General features: G+C 34.4%; 1 protein-coding gene across 3 annotated transcripts in view; it reads left to right on the forward strand.

The window, feature by feature from the left end:
• Positions 1–16,824, forward strand: part of LOC145670263 (signal peptide, CUB and EGF-like domain-containing protein 3) — a 372,945-nt gene that overhangs the window by 291,129 nt on the left and 64,992 nt on the right. For all 3 annotated transcript variants that reach the window (XM_081738684.1, XM_081738683.1, XM_081738685.1), the window contains one exon: positions 11,995–12,234. In XM_081738684.1, coding sequence (XP_081594810.1) covers positions 11,995–12,234 — 240 coding nt within the window. The remainder of the gene's footprint in view (positions 1–11,994; positions 12,235–16,824) is intronic.

Here is a 16,824-nt window from a genome sequence, read left to right on the forward strand (position 1 = left end):
CCGTGCGAAGAACGAGCATTTAAGCTAGTTAATAATTTCCATTCAGTGGCGTACGCAGTGGGTGTGTTTCTGAGATAAATTTTCGTCTTTATACCAACTAGGGTGTGCTATACATAATTAACTGAAATTCAGCAGGTTTTTAGAGGCTGGAAAGGTACGAGAGGGAATAGACCATATGTTCGTATGAACTTTTTTGGCTTAGTATAACCTACCCTAGCATTTCCCGAAATATATGTACTTCCTCACCGGATAGCCTTTTACATACGTCATTGCTTGTACTTATCGTCCTGTTTAGCTTATAGAAAAGGCAAGCACGGGATTCTAAACTGAGAATTTCATTGCCGGTTTGTGATTGCTTATTGCTGAATCACATTTCAATGTAACAAAATATTTATTACTGAAAGAAATAACGATAAATTAAATTATTTACAATTTCTATAGTTATAGTGGAAAATCTCTGGGTAACCTCAAGAGGTTCCCGGGAATATTTCCATTTCTCACTTTGTAAATAATGATCATATAGTCAGGTTCATATAGGGGAACTAGCAGCCGCCTATGGGAGGCAAAGTTTAGGGGCGGAGAAGCATTGATTTTTTTTTTTTTTTTTTTTTTTTACTTTTCGAATTTTTAACATTAATAGGGTGAACAATTATGACAACAAGCTATGAAAAGCATTAAAAAGCAAGCTACCACATATAGTAGCAAGTTTCACTGCTTGATCGAAATCGAAATGACATTAAATTATGTTCAGGTCAGGAAGGTAATGAAGGATATTTATTTTATTTAGGGAAACTGACAGAGGGCACTGAAATATTCTCGTCTAGGACGCCAAAATCCGTGTATATGGTGATTCACGAATTTCTTAGCTTCTTTTAAAATAAAACAGTATGAAAACTCTACTGTGATAAACAAATACTTTGAAATGTTAACAATAAAGATTATATCTGCTGGGACGCATGGTCATATAATCTACCTCTTCTAGAGGCAAGATAATGTGATGGGGAACAACCTACACTGTTGTAAAAGTTAATCTTGCATAATAATCTGTATATCTTCCAACTACACCGAATTCAAGCCCGGAGTCTACATTAAAAGTAGGTTTTGTCCTTCAAAACCTCAGTGTCGCATAGGGGCGTAAAACACACAAGGACTTAACTCAAAGATAATATTTTGTAAATGGAATCTTAAAGTTTTACATCATACGATTATGCCGGTTAGGCTAAAGGAGACGGTGATGATTAGGAATGAATGAAATGGTGGAATGAAGAAAGTGGGAGGAAACGGGAGAACCTCGAGAAAACCCACGAGCATGGTGTTTGTCCACCACGAAGTCCACACGCCGCGAGCTGGGATTGAACCAGGGACTCCAAGCACCGGAGGCGAACGCTCTACCACTGAGTCACCGCTCCCCAATATTTTGTATTTTGTATTAATTTTAACTCCTTCTTGCTATATTTTTTTTCCAATATCTGTTGTCCTTAAAATATAGATAAGCTTCTAAAGGTCAGCAGAACTTTGATTCATGAATCTCTTGCTCTTTGACTCACGTTGAGTATGAATATTTCTTTTCCATTTCTTGCATTTCGAGCAGCGTCGAAGCTATTAATTTGATTGATGAGATCATATATAATTGCTTACGGAGGAAGGACTAACACAAGAAGTCTACATGACTGCGCGACCGAATATATGACTAAAGGTGATAGGTTGAACATGTGTTAACATTCTCACTGCCTACATTGTGAAAGCTTTTGTTTACTGCCGTAACCAGTTCGAAGTCTAGTTTGCTTATAAAGCGAAAAACTTGAGGACATAGATCTGCATGGTTGACTAATGTGTCGGGGCTTGAATTATTGCGCTTCACCATATTAAGACTACAAATATTGTATATTCACTGAGAGTCTTATAGAAGTTGACTTTTTCACGATACTTTCCCTTGCAGCAGGTGGGCTTTTCTCTGTTACTGAACGAGACAACTTTGCACGACAATAGGTAAAACCAGTGGCGGCGTAAGGCAAACTGGGGCCCGGGGCCAGCGAAGTAAATCGGGGCCCCTTCTCTAACAATCGTGATTTATACACTGCTATTTTTGACATTCATTTGCATAATCATTCTTCCTGTTTACTCCTCCTCCCCCCTTTCCCATTGGCGTGTGTGTTTAAACTATCTTAATTTGGGATATATTCAATAAATGGGGGTGAAATTCAGCATTCCTCTGTATTTTTATAATGTTCAGAATCGCCTTTAGACTGGTATCTAAAAATAAAACCGGACCTAATTTTTAAATAAAGGACACAATAGATAAAAGATTAGAGATACAATTGTAACGGAAACTACAACCCACGCCAGAAATAACATAATGTTAAGAACAAACAAAACGTAACAACAAAGAATCCAGAATTTATCCTATACCTATCCTGTACTATCGTAGTTTAAACGTATAATGTAATTAGATGGAATAGCGGAAGTAATCTCCTAATAATACCTTTAGAGACAAATTTACGCACAAAATGTAACAATGAGCTGATATTGTAATTTAACCGATGCGATTTCTAAATGAAAGCTCTAAGTTTTCTAGAATTTTCTTGTTCGGTTCTCGCCTGTGGTGTTTTTCCTGTTCAATTTCTCATATGGTTAAGTTTTATTCATGGTTTCTCATTTGTCTGAGTTTAGAGACAGATGAGTTTTATTTGATTAGATTTTTCTCCTACAAGTAGCCCCATTCACTTTAACTCCCCATTCTCTCCAATGATCATACACGATACTTAAATACTTTTTTTTTCTTTTTTACCGAACTATTAGTAAATAGTGGCTAGAATACATTTCTCTCTTGCGTGTCTTTTTCATTTATCTTTTACTAGGTTTCTCTGCAGTGATAATATACGATCTATTTAGTCCCAATGCTTTAGCCGAAATATCAACGAACAGTTAAGCACTAGAATGTTCCTCTCCAGCTTGTCTTTTTGGATCAAAAGATTCTATATTGTAATCAAAAATTTTCTTGTACGCCTTATATCTGGCAAACTACATTTAGTGTATCCTAACCCAAACTATTACTTAAAATCAGTATGGTGTGCTTGTTCCGTGAAAAAAAAAAAAAAAAAAAAACTCAATTTAGATGTTGTTTAAAAATTTTGTGTCCCCTGATCCAAAACCAATTATTGGCCAAGATCTCAATCTTTTGATGCATTTTTTGGATCATTCCTAAAATTCTTGTTTACTATTGCTTCCAGATTTCACACTTGATTTATGATTACATTACTTTGTATTTAATAATTCAATCATATTCATATTCTGTCACTTATGACTGTTTCCATTACCACTTACTAACACACTTATTATTAGAAAATATTATCACAAGAAAACATGAATATATTGAATAATTGTGAATATATCATAGATTACATATGGGAGCTCAGAATTCTACTACGGGTAGAATCTACTACGTACTTTTCATTACCACTCATCACCAGTCAATTGACAGATTTTGACAGCTTTTTATTATTCTTTTGGCACTTTTGTAATTTTATTGTCTTAAGTTGAAACATGAAACTGCTTTCGAAGATAGTTCCACTATCTTATTAGCCTATTCCACCAGCATTCCGAACACTACCTTTCATGCTTTGGTAGCTGTGAAAGTTTCAACTATATTATAAAAATCCAAAGTAGATGCTATTTCATTTCCGATAGAAAGAATTGCCAGATTCTTGAGTCTTTCTTGATTCATTTTGAAGGGCAAGTATGATTGTATCAGCTTCATTTTGCTGGAAGACCTTTAACGTGATGCGACAGATACGGGCAGTGTCATCAAAATCTGAAGAGCGGTTGCCAAATTTTTGTAAGCTTCAAGCCCCATTGAAGGCATATTTCAGTATGCCTTGTGGGGAAAAGTGAACTTGTTCTTTAGCTTTCTGTGCACATCTTAGTGAATGGATTATATCCTTACAATCCTGAAATCATTCTACGGCATCCAGGTCATTTGGGTAGAACAAAGCCAAAAATAAGAGCAACATGCTTTTTTAGCCTTTCCTCGCTCTCAACATGTAGCTGCTGCACGAAGTTGGCAAAGTAAAAGAATAGTTCTATTTTATTTTCATCTCAATATAGAAGGAAGTAGTATAACATATAATTCACGTAAATTATTCTTGCTTTTGAATATTTGAACATTTGTTTTCTTATTGAACATTTTTTTTCACTTTAAATTTGTGGGCTGAAGTGTAAATTCATACGCCAAAAAACAAAAGCAAAGAAGGGGAAACCAGCTAAGGAAAAGGATTTCGCTCGCTGAAAATTAGACTTGTGAAGGACAAAAGAAACAAGACAGAAGTAAAACAAGAGAATCAGGAATATAGCGTCACCCTAATAAAGCATTATGTACATTGATCACTTCTTTGTGTCCTTTCCTTGAATTGATAAATAAATAAATATATAAACATTGATATTTTAGAAGCAGGCTAGCAAACAGGGCCCATTGCTTGCATCATAAGACCTTAGAATGAAAACAGCACAATATACTTCGATTTTTCTTTTATTATATTTTAATCTATGCTCAGCTTTTTCTTTTAAATTTCTCTGAGGTTGTTGAACAGAATTAAACTTTTATTTTATTCATATTGTATTACACATACGTTTTTTCCTTTAAATTTCTTTGGGGCCCCAAGAGAGTGAAACTTTTATTTCATTTAATTTTTACTTACATTCAGCTCTTTTCTTTAATTTTTTAGGGGCCCCAAAAAAGTGAAACGTTTATTATTTTTTCACCTACATTCAGTCTTTTCCTTTAAATTTCTTTGGGGCCCCCAAGGTAATAAAATTTGTATTTTATTTATTTTAAATCTACATTCAGTTTTTTTTTCTTAATTTCATTGCGGGTCCGCAAGAGAGTGAAGCCCTAAGTTATAGCTTGTTTAATTTATACGGAAACCCGGCACTGATTAGTTTTATTCGGCAGATACTTCTGTTATTTCATCAGTTATTTGGTGTAAGATTGATTGACAATTAATTGCGTTTATTCTTACGAAAGGTGTGGAATATAAACCTTGATGGCCCTTGTAAGGCTCATGCTAACAAGTTTCTTTAGTAATTATTTTTTACCTACCGTCCGGGGCCCCCCTACAAAATGGGGCCCGGGGCGGGGGCACCGCTCGCCCCGCCCTTACGCCGCCACTGAGTAAAACTATCAAATTCTGATGCACTAAAACCTCTTAATAACGGATACCAATGAGACATGGTTATTTGCCTTTAAATTAGAGGTATCTGTTTCATAACTCATATGGCATACGTATTCAGTGTAAAGAAATTATTTATAAAGTAAATATAGGCTGCTATTGAAATACTACACTCAGAGTTCGAATTATTGCGAGATTTTTGAAGCAGTGTGAGGGGAAGAAATATTTCTTAAAATCAACGATCTTCTTTCCTTTATCTCTCAAGTTGCAGGAGAAGATGCAAGCTCTAAGGGAAAGATAAATAACTTTGTCAGGAGTGGGAAGAAGTTTCGCATAAAATTTTTGTCCCTATGACTGGCCATCTAAAGCTATTTTTACTTGTATCGGTATGGGTTTTCTAGGAGTCCCACAATAAACCAATGTGTTGCGAACGGAGGAAAGAGGAATCTGAAATTCAACTGAAACTGTTCTGTGCAGTGATTCACAAAATATTCGATTTGTAAAATAAAATAAAATAAAATGAAATCTTTCAGTTTATATCCCATGGTCATGCCATAGTAGTACGGGGGTACATATATCTAGCCGAGTCAGCAAAAAAAATTTTATGTTCCAGGGTCAAAGACATAGGGGTCTGGCCCAAGGTCAGTGACCTAGGGTACATAGGACCAGCCCTCTATATTTTGTCAATGGGTACCTTGGGCCACCCCCAAATTTTGGGAATGGCAATAGGATCACCACCCTTTAAATTTTGGAAATTGCCAAATTTAAAAATTTGGTATGGTACTATAGGTCCGAGGTATGTATCTCTGTAAGGTATAAAATTACCAAATATTCAAAATTTGAAGGTTTTTGACTATCCTCTTTGACGAAGGTTTTTCACGTTATATAATTATATAATTGAGTATAGGAGCTCATTCTAGGTATTTTATAAGACATGGTTGCATTGACGTACTTTTAAATTTTAGGTCCTTTTCCTTAAATTTAGGAGTTGTCAGAAAACAAAATTTGGTAAATGTTCTCTTGTACTGTAAATTTGGGTGGTCCTGCTTATTCCTTTCTGTGTGTAAACAATTGTTAAAAAAAATTCATACTACCATGCGATATGTTCTTAACCTAATGTATTCTCTTTGATCTCCCTGCTATAACATATGATTTATGGTTAGTACAAGGTCAATTCTCTCTCGTAAGACATAGGTACATTGATACACTTCTCTTATATTGTAGGAAGGGTACACTCCTCTCCTTAAATTTGAGAAATGTGAAAAAATAAAAATTTGGTAAATTTTCTCTAGGAATTGAATATATATTTGCGCAAATTTGGTATTAGTTATGCTTTCTATATGAGGCGGGAATTTAGAATGTTTTATCTTTGAATATAGGATCTGTTGACCAGGGTCCTGGTATCATAATACATACTTCTTAAGTTTTAGGACTCATACTCAAATCTATTAAACATTCTATATTTGTGTGAAGATTTTATTTGTTGATCTTGTTTAGTGTTTCATATGATGTCACATTATGTAATTAGATTGTAATTAAAATAAAAACACACAGATAAGGATAAATTGTATTTTATTCATTTTTGTTTCTTCTTTTTTTATTATTACACTAAGATGTTGACAATGTTTTATAATTGTTGTAGATGTCGTTTAATCACGCACACATTTTACTTTTAAAGTTAATGTTGCGTAATGATATATGCTTCTTGCTTAGACCTCTGCTTCTTTCGTTGTGAGGATTTGGCTCCGTGTCATGTAGCAAAGCATTGGTTTGCAAAGTTTCATATTGCGAGTTCTGTAAAGACAACGAAAAAAGATTTTGTTCTAGAAATTGTATATGGTTGATGATGTTGAAAACAAAATACATAAAAATTCTCATAGAAAAATATAAATTTACTTGGAAGGTATATTGCAGCAATCTACGGTCTTTGACAAGGGGTACCGTTGTGAACATGCATTGAAATTCATAGAGAAATTTTCCTTTGGCTTTATAGCATAAATAATAATAGGCAAAATAGCCACATAGACTATTGTTGATCCTAGACCTTGCATTTGAATATTATTATATTTATAAGAAATGCAATGAAATTTTAAGAATGCAACGTGTTACGGTACATAAGGAGGAAGACCGTAGCTGTCAAAATATTCTCCACAACGTTGGTTATCAATATACTTAAATTGCAATCCAATAGCCTTCTAATTTTTGTTGATGGATCTGTATTCACAGTGATTGCCAGAGGGAGAGAAATACGTAGGAGCAATTCATTCCCGGCAAACACTTCCGTTAAATGATTTCTGAATTATGAATTTCACTTTCAAGTACTAGCTAGTTGCAGTGTATTTAACGTCGTAAATTTAAATGATAAACATCATATACGTACCTTGATATTTAAAAGTCCAGAATGATGTAGCTCTGGTGGTTAATTTCTAGAAGTGATGAAAACTCCCCATACATACTTGCAGGTGCTGCTAATTTCTTCTGAAAATGTACTTCCAATCGGTGCAGACTTCATGTGGTTGTAAATTACAAAAATGACAATCTCCAGCAAAAGCATCCGGAGTAAGCTCGAGCACAAACAGTGTATATCCATTCTTGTAGTCATTCGTTGAAATTGTATTTTCAGTATTGACAAAATGTATTCCTGATCCTGAGAGCAAACTGTGGTACGATGAAATGTAGAGATTCTCTTCAAAGCTGGGTTGCAATGATTTTGAAGGTATAGCTTTTCCATCCCCGTACTATGTAAAGAAATTAATGTTCAGATATTGAAATACAAATGGATTGCTATTATTGGTTCCACTGGATGCTTCATTCGATGTAAATCCTACCACAATACGATTTGATAATGTTTCCATAAACAGTTTCAACAGTTTTTTATTGTATATCTTTCGGGATGGTAAATGATTTAATTTGAACTCTTGTCAGAGGATACTTTGCAGGTATAGATTGTAAAATTTTACTGTGTATCAACTTGACACTAGACTAATGTTGACCTTTTTTGCTTGAAACGATTCATCTAATGTATTTATTTCGGTACTGATACCACTTTCACTGGCCATGAGACAAAAGATTTGTATTGCAGGGATAAGTTTTACACGTAATTCCACTTTGTGAATGAAACATTTACCATCGTTCAAAATGTCACGATGAAGATGTCCAATCATATCGAATTTCGTACTTTGCGTTCACAACGTTGCTAAAACCACTGTTCTCACTAGTGGTTGCGTTCATATGACCACCAATATCTTGATACCACATTTCTGATCGTAAATGTCTATTTTTAGCTCCATCACCATAATTTGGTAGTTTTTCCAGGTACGAACGATACGAATGATTATGTGATGGAAATAAAATTAGTTTGTTGTTCAGATAGATTTGCACTTCACTGAATATGGCATTTAGAAAATCATTTACAGGTGCAATTGGTTTATTTGCTCCTGTGAATGAATAACCATTTGGTTTCACAATTTATGCTTGGATGTACAGTAATGTTTGTGACAAAACAGTATGTTCATCACTGCTAACTTACCACAAATTCTGTTGATGAATTTTCAGATTGAACTACTTGGATTATAGCCAATAATACGATTGTCCAGAATACTTGTTTGCGTGGATAACGTTGAAAAATGTCCAATTCACTTTTTACACATTCACATGATTGATAATGCAGGAAAACCAAAGTTGAATTAATCGAAAATGTCTGACGATAATGATAATGTTAATTGTCTTTTCTTTTTATGTGATAATTTACGTCTCTTAATAGGATTAGTGCTGTTGTTGAATGTTAGAAGGTTAACCTCAAGAGCAGTTGCCCTACTTTCGTTTATGATATTCTTTTCCCAGTATGGTTTTGAACTTATTTTCAGCTTTGTCTTGGAAATTTAATTTTGCCCTTCCATAAGTTGATGAAACGATTCTTTCAGCAGTTGATTCGACACCACGACATAATTAAACATATTGGCACCTGATTTTAATAAATCTTTTCCTACAGTTTTAATTCCTTGCTTCATTAGGGGATAACACTGAACGAAATAAGCTACCAAGGAATTACCAATTCCATGTCCTGTGTGATAGATACTTCCCACGTAAACGTTTCCTATGCCAGATAATGATTATTTTTGATAGTATTGCAAATGTAGATCAATCATGGCGACGACGACGAAAATATAGTTTTTTACACACAGTTCCAAAGGTGAATGGCATACGACGACTTGTGCTATCCCTTATATCGATTTGTATTTGCTCGAAAATCATTTTTCCAACGAAACATAATGTGTAGGATTAAATATTTTACTGCATGACTTCTAAATGTATGATTTAGGGGATCAATATTGACAATCCGCAGCAATGGTACCATTATATCTCCAACGATGACAGATTCAATGACGTCATAGTAGATCTATATTTGTGATGGTAAATCTAATCGTACATCAGGTGTACATTGTCCCTTCTGCATATCTTTAACCTGGCATCGGTAACTTCTATTTTGCAACGCGATCGGTAACTTGTGAGGGAGTCCCTCACGTTTGATTTATTTCGTTTCTGTGTTCTTAAAACTCTGCCTATCGTGCTCATACGCAAAAATATGCGTTTACAATATTATTATTGTTATACTTTCGGTATATTACTTGATGTTTTGCACTATGGAATCTTTTTCGGTTGTAACATTGAATTAATAATTTTATAATACAGTAACATTAAATTTTATTCCGAAATCTATTAAAAAATAGGGATAGTTTACTAAATTTACAGTATATTGCCTACGTACCAGCTTGTTCTTGTGTTTGCTATTTAACATGCTACACTAAGATTTAACATCCTACAGGATTCCAATATTTCATCAATAGTCACATACTCACTAATACTGTAACAGTCCTTACATCGATGAACAATGTCATCAAATACTTTTCGTATAGGGGCCAGTTTGATTACAGACCTTCTTATCTGCCTTGTATTTTCTTCATCAAACCGCAGAGTTCTCAACAAGAGCAAGAACCAATTGTAGCTCATAACGAGACGAAAGTATTCTGGTGCTGTACGATCTGTATTCCAAAGATCTTGTACTATATGATGAGAAGATCTGGTTAGTCCGACCTGATACAACAGTCCTATGAAAGCTCAAATCTCATCCGTACTTGTGTCAGCTGTACAGATTCCCCTGCTGTAGTTGCTTCTCATTTTCTGAAGACGATCGTTCGTATAGTTTGTTATTTCTTCTATTGTTCCATCGGTAGAAAATAACTTCCAGGTTTCAAGAACATTTTGGACGTTTTCAGCACCTTCATCTTTAACCCCAGGAGGCTGAAGAACAATATTCCTCCATCTTCTTCGTGTTGATTGATGTGATGAGTGAGCATTCTACACAATCAACTTTCTCTTCCCAGATAATGCACAATGGAACTAGGAGAAATGACATCACCTTCATCAGTATACTGTTCACTATGGCGGTCATGCACCGTAATAATGTTTTCACCTGTAGGCTCTCATTCATACTGCGAACGTGATAGATCGCTGATAATTTTTTTTTTTAATCACGCATAGTACAAGGCAGCGGCACAGGTCAATAAACAAAGTTTTAAAAATACAGAAAGGAAATAAAAACAAAAGTGAGGGATTCCCTCATAAGTTACCGATGGCGGGTTAAGATCACTTTTCGGTTCAAATCCAAACATTAAATTAACGCTCAGTGATAATTATGCAGAAATTGTTCGTATGTCTTATCAGGCATAAATTATTAATTGCATCAGAGGGCATGAATAAATTTGTTTCTTTATGTTGTGTATTAATTGCATGAATAAGATCCTGTATATTGTTATAATAGCAAACAAGAATCGTTACAATTTTTCATGGTTCCTTATCATTACTTGGTGGTTTGTAATATATTTTATTACTTTCACTGATAATGTTCAGTAAAGAATGTGGGTAATGAATCTTCCCAATTGTCACATTTCATTTCTGGCAATACTCAACACGACGTTGTAATTTTGTTTGTCAATGTATTTTCTGGAAAATAATCCATGGAACTATTACTGAGAAGTGAGACGTAACAATCTATATCAGGTTAATTTTTTTCTTTTTCTTCTTGAATGAAGATGCAGGGATCCACAAATTGAGTAAGTCTGGATACTCCTTTCTGCGATCTTTTGTACTTGTACGCAATATTTTATCGATTCAGAACGTTGAAAGTAGAGGCACTGGTTGTAATTCTTCTCTGTAGAAAACATCATTGATGAGTTGATAATTAAACCATCTAGTAGATAAATTGTAGATTTCTCGGTACAATGGCCTTTACTTTAAATATTTTCCATGTCCAGTTTTCGAGGTAGCTCCTGTCAAAGATACGTTTTGTTTTATTAATACGCACAGTATCACCAACAGATGTTGCACGAACGTTTTGTTAAATATAGACAATCAACATCGGATTTAATCAATTAATTGTAAAAATATCACAGATTTATCCTCAGTTCTGATGGTTGAAAGAAACCAAAATATTTTATATATTATCTAGTTAATCAGGCTTTTAAACAATATTTTTATAGATAATAAACTTGAATACATTTGAAAATTAAGTCTTAAGGAAGTGAAAAAAGTTGTTTATTTTTATTTTTTTTTAACAGAAGTAGTTAAGAAAATGTTCTTTCCAGCTTGGTGCAAAAATTAAAATAGGTCATCAATATTAGTCTAATGAGATATCTGGTCTGTAAAAGTAAGTTTAACAAATTCTGTTCTTGACGGTAAACTGTGGTTGTTTGGAATATTCTTACCCAAATGATGCAGTTGCTAATTAGGTTTATTTCACTTTACATTTTCTTTTAATTTCTTTTTCCAGTGAATTCTCGTTGTTCGCGCCGTAAGTGCCATCACACATGCGAAGTTAGTGCACATGGAAATGTGATCTGTTCCTGCTGGGAGGGGCATTTCCTAAATTCTACTGACTTAAAATCTTGCGTAAGAACTTGCCAAATTGGCAATGGAGGATGCCAACATAGATGTCTCAACACAGTCCAAGGTCCAGTTTGCACTTGTCAACACAGATATCTCCTTGGATTAGACGGAAGAACTTGCGCAGGTAAGGCTAAGTGTATATCACCGGTTTGATGAATCTAGTTTCTAATATTTGATAGTTTAGTATTATTCTTGTTTATTCTCATATTACAAAACGCCATATGGATCGTGTCGCATTGATGAACTGTTTCGAAGTACGTAGTTTCTTTCTTTTGTTTTTATACTTCAGAAATACGAAATAGTTCTCATTATTAAAAAGAGTCTTATTATAATTCCCATATGATATCCAAATTGCTTTGCAGTATTAATCAATAATGTAATTCATTTTAAGTTTGAATATTTTCATTATTGATATCTAACGCGAAATTAGAACATTAGGAACGTTATTGATTGAGTACTTGCGGACTTATGCACTTGGTGATGTTGACCCGACCAACGTTCTCCATACTTTGAACTAAATTAGTTTCACGAAGTACTAAAATGTAAGAACAAAAATAATGTCAACATTATTTCTACTATTTTGTATACATACAAACTACAAATGTGTGTCACAATGGTAGTTTGACATTGTGACACACATTGTGGTAAAATATATACATACCTAGACTGAGACAAATAGCATCGCTTCTGACGTTCCCATTAAATATCCAATCAATGTGAGGGGTGTTGGGAAAGTCATGCCTATGGCGGGCTAAAAAGAAAACCAATGAGCTGAGAAAAAAAATATTTTTTTTTCAATGTAATCACCTTTCAGTTCTACACATCGTCTCCATTTTGTTCCAAGTGACTCAGTGCCTTCAACATGAAAAGATTTCTTCTTGAAGTCAAAAAACTGAATCACAGCATCCATTACCTGCTTGTCGCTTGAAAATCGCTGGTTCCTGAGGTATTTTTTCAAATGACGAAACAGATAGTAATCACTTGGGGCTAGGTATGGACTGTAGAGTGGGTGGAAAAGTTGAGTCATTTCCTGTTCTGTGATAGCAGCCTGCGCAAGATGGGATGTGTGTCCAAACACATTGTCATGAAGAAGCAAAATTGGACGATTAGAACCTCCACATCGTTTATTCTTAACTGCTCGGGATAAATCTACAAGTGTTTCTTTCTTTCTTTTTTCTTTTTTTTTCTGTAAGTAGTCCCTGTGATGGTATGTCCTTTGGTATAGCTTCAAGCAAAAGAATTCTTTCACTATCCCAGAAAACAGTTACCATAACCTCTCCAGCCGACTTCTGAATTGTTTTTAGAGTTGGTGACCCCTGATGCTTCCACTGCATGGACTCTTGTTTAGATTCTGGGTCATACCAGTGATCCCATGTTTCATCCCCTGTCACTAAATGCTGGTAGAAGTAGTTATCTTCTTCCATAAACTCCAATTTTTCTGACATATTTGCACCCGAGTTTGCTTCTGAAAAGATTCAAATTGTAAGAAACCCATTTGGAACAGACCTTTGTAAGCCGAAAGTGCTGGTATAGAATATCCCAAACACTATGAATATCAATTATTACTTCCTCCGCTATTTCTCTAATCTTTTTTCGTCGATCGGAAATTGCCAATATTTGTACAATTTCCGCGACTTCAGGTGAAGTCACTGTTTTTGGTCGACCACTCCTAGGCTCATCTTCGACATTTGTTTTACCACACTTAAATGAACTTATTCATCGTGTTACCTGTCGATGTGACAGTGCATCATCACCATACACTTCCAACAAGTTTTGATGAATTTCATTAACACTGACATCCTTACGAAAGAAAAAAACGAATCACATATCTCTGTTCTAAATTAGTATTTTCTGGGTTTTGCTCAACTTGTGCACTTTTGGAGGCTCTGGTGGCCCTTCCTTTAAAATCTTGTCCACCTTCTTAAATATGCTTGTTCTTTATGGCCAGATTGCTTTCATTCACCTGAAAAATAAAATAGAGGTAATTAAACATGACTTTTCCAACATCCCTCGTAACTGAGCTAGCAGAAAGAATCAAACAAGAGGTTTAGCTTGGCACGCAGATGCTCTATTAGGTTTACAAAATAACCTATATTCATGTATTTCTCAATATACAGTACATAAATCTAAAATCTGTGTATGTGTGTAGATATACTAAATCATAATACAGTTCTCAGGAAAAATCATGCAAACCAGGAAAGATAGAAAATTACTAAGAAACGAAGTAACTAAGGGATTTTCGGTTAATCAGTTAACATTAAAAAAATGTGGTTAACGTGCCTGCTTTCTCGGTATGTTGTCCCAAGTTCGATTTCTTGTTAAATATTTGCCTTGGATACAAGTTTGGGTAGTGGTTCGTATGCCCCTTTAAACTATATCGGTCTCCTCCCTTGTAGCCTCGATGTTGAAAAGTGTCATGAAATCAATCCAATTGACGATTTATTTTATTTATTTTTATTTTATATTATTATTTTGTTTAATTTATTTATTTTTCATGCCTATACCCAGTCGCAATCTAGCTCTTGCTTCTATCTGTCACTGAGTTTCCTGCTGTCAATTGTTGCCAATGATTTTTTTTCAATTTGTACAACTCATGAAACAGAAGTGTTTGCTTGATTTCCAAACTTTTCTGGTTTTGAGTAAGAGCTGATGATAATTTCTTTATATTTTTCTTCATATACTAGTAAAATTTCTTTTTGTTTGTTTTCTTTTTCTAAGAAAGTGGATGAGGTATTTTTGCATTTCAGAAATATTTAAGTTCACAGGTACTTTCATAGCCTGGCAACACTGATAATTGTGTGGTATACCAAGTAACGAAAAGAAATAAGTGTTGAGAATAAGGCCAGTAAATTTCAGAAAGAACTCCAAACTTGAATGCTTGATACAACTTTCTATTATATATTCTGTATTCGTCATAGCTAAAACATTTATATTTCTCTATGATGGGAAACATTTAAGGCAGTAAATAATATAGATAAATTAAGTGGAAAGTTTTCACTACAGTAACATATAATACCCTACAATTAATAATTTGAGCTTAACTATTTGGAGAGCTTTCAGTCTATATTGGAGTTAATCAAGTTAAGGGTGACCAAGTGAGGCTAACTGTTCTAGGTAGTTTACTAGCTGTTAGTTTCAAATTATCTGCCGTATGAGATATCAAAGAGAACTACAACATGTATCTTGGTACGCACATTTTTGGGAAATTTGATTCCGGCTATAATTTAGATAAGATGAAATCAATACAATAGGAATTGTAAATCCTTCTTCGCTTCACGGCCCACCAAGTTCTACGTCAATAGAATCCATAGCCTTTCAGAACGTTGGTAGAAGGTCGTCGATGCTGACAGGGACTATTTTTGATCTTCCAGGTACGTCTTAGGTGACACATCGATGTTCGAAGGTGATGAGTGAAAAAGCGACTGAACTTTCTTGATTACCTTTATGACATACGAAAGACACGTATGCTAAATAATGGGATACATGTAACATTCTCATTATTACATAAAAATAATTAACTAATACGGAAATTTTCTATTCTATTCTTTCTACTATTAGTGATCGGCCTATCCACGTGATTTCCTCTAATTTTACCGAGTTCCGTGTGATAAAAGCAGTGGCGGCGATTGGACGTTAAAAGTGGGGGAGGACAAGACATGATCTGAATATTTGTATATCAATCTTAGTTTCCCTGGTTGTTTCTAATACTTTGACGAAAGGTTGTATAACTAATAGGATACTATCTTTTTCAGTTAAAATACCGTACATCGTATTTCATATTTTATTAAGTAAATTAACAAGAGCAACGCAGTAGGTACTAGCCCTTTGTACTCTTAAACAACGAAAATGTAAGAAGAGATTTGATTCCTTGCTCATGAAGATCTTAAAATTCTGTCTGGAAAATTGTGTGATCAGATTATTTAATAACAAATTTGCAAAACAAATAAATAGAAAGGATAATGTTAATCATAGTCATGAATAATGGGTCCTGTTTTGCAAAGTTATATTGAAACTGGGGATTAACGAATAACTTAATTTTTAATTCCGTACATGCCATTAAATGTTTGTTATTACTCTTAGAAAATGAAAGACAGAAATACTTCAAGCATATGCTACGACATTTAAAGAAATATTTGCTTTTGCAGCTTCCCGAAACATGTTCGTTGCCATTAGGTGCAGTTTTCACTTTCTTGGAACACATCAAAACACAATACTTAGAATCACTCCACACTCCAGTTATACAAAATAATCCTAAAACCTAGAATATTGTTGAATTCACTAAATTTAATTGTATATACCCTCGTACACCCCTAAACACACCACTTCACTCGTATATTACACTGTAAAACAATGGAAAAGGTAGCAGTTGTTTCTTATTACCCTCTTTTTAATCAATAGATTATTCCTTACTGTTAGAAAGAAGAAAAGACATTTTAGTAACCGTCGATTTTTGTGAAATTATAGAATAATTTTGATTTTTTTTGGGGGGGGGGATGCTCTCTATTAGTTTGAAAGCAGCTGATTAACATATCGAGCCCTTGTAAGAAGAAGTGAAAGTATGCTGGAATTGTTGTAGGTTAATTTTGGGGTTATTTTCCGTGGTAATTAATTGTTGAGTTGAGTTGATTTGGAGTTTAATGTTCCTTTCAGCAGTGAGGCTACATGAAACGAGATCTACTCATTATCGTGGAATCCGAATCACATGAGCCGTGGC

Source organism: Thermobia domestica, chromosome 14, assembly GCF_964235325.1.
Source record: "Thermobia domestica chromosome 14, izTheDome1.hap1.1, whole genome shotgun sequence".
In the NCBI taxonomy this organism is placed as follows: domain Eukaryota; kingdom Metazoa; phylum Arthropoda; class Insecta; order Zygentoma; family Lepismatidae; genus Thermobia; species Thermobia domestica.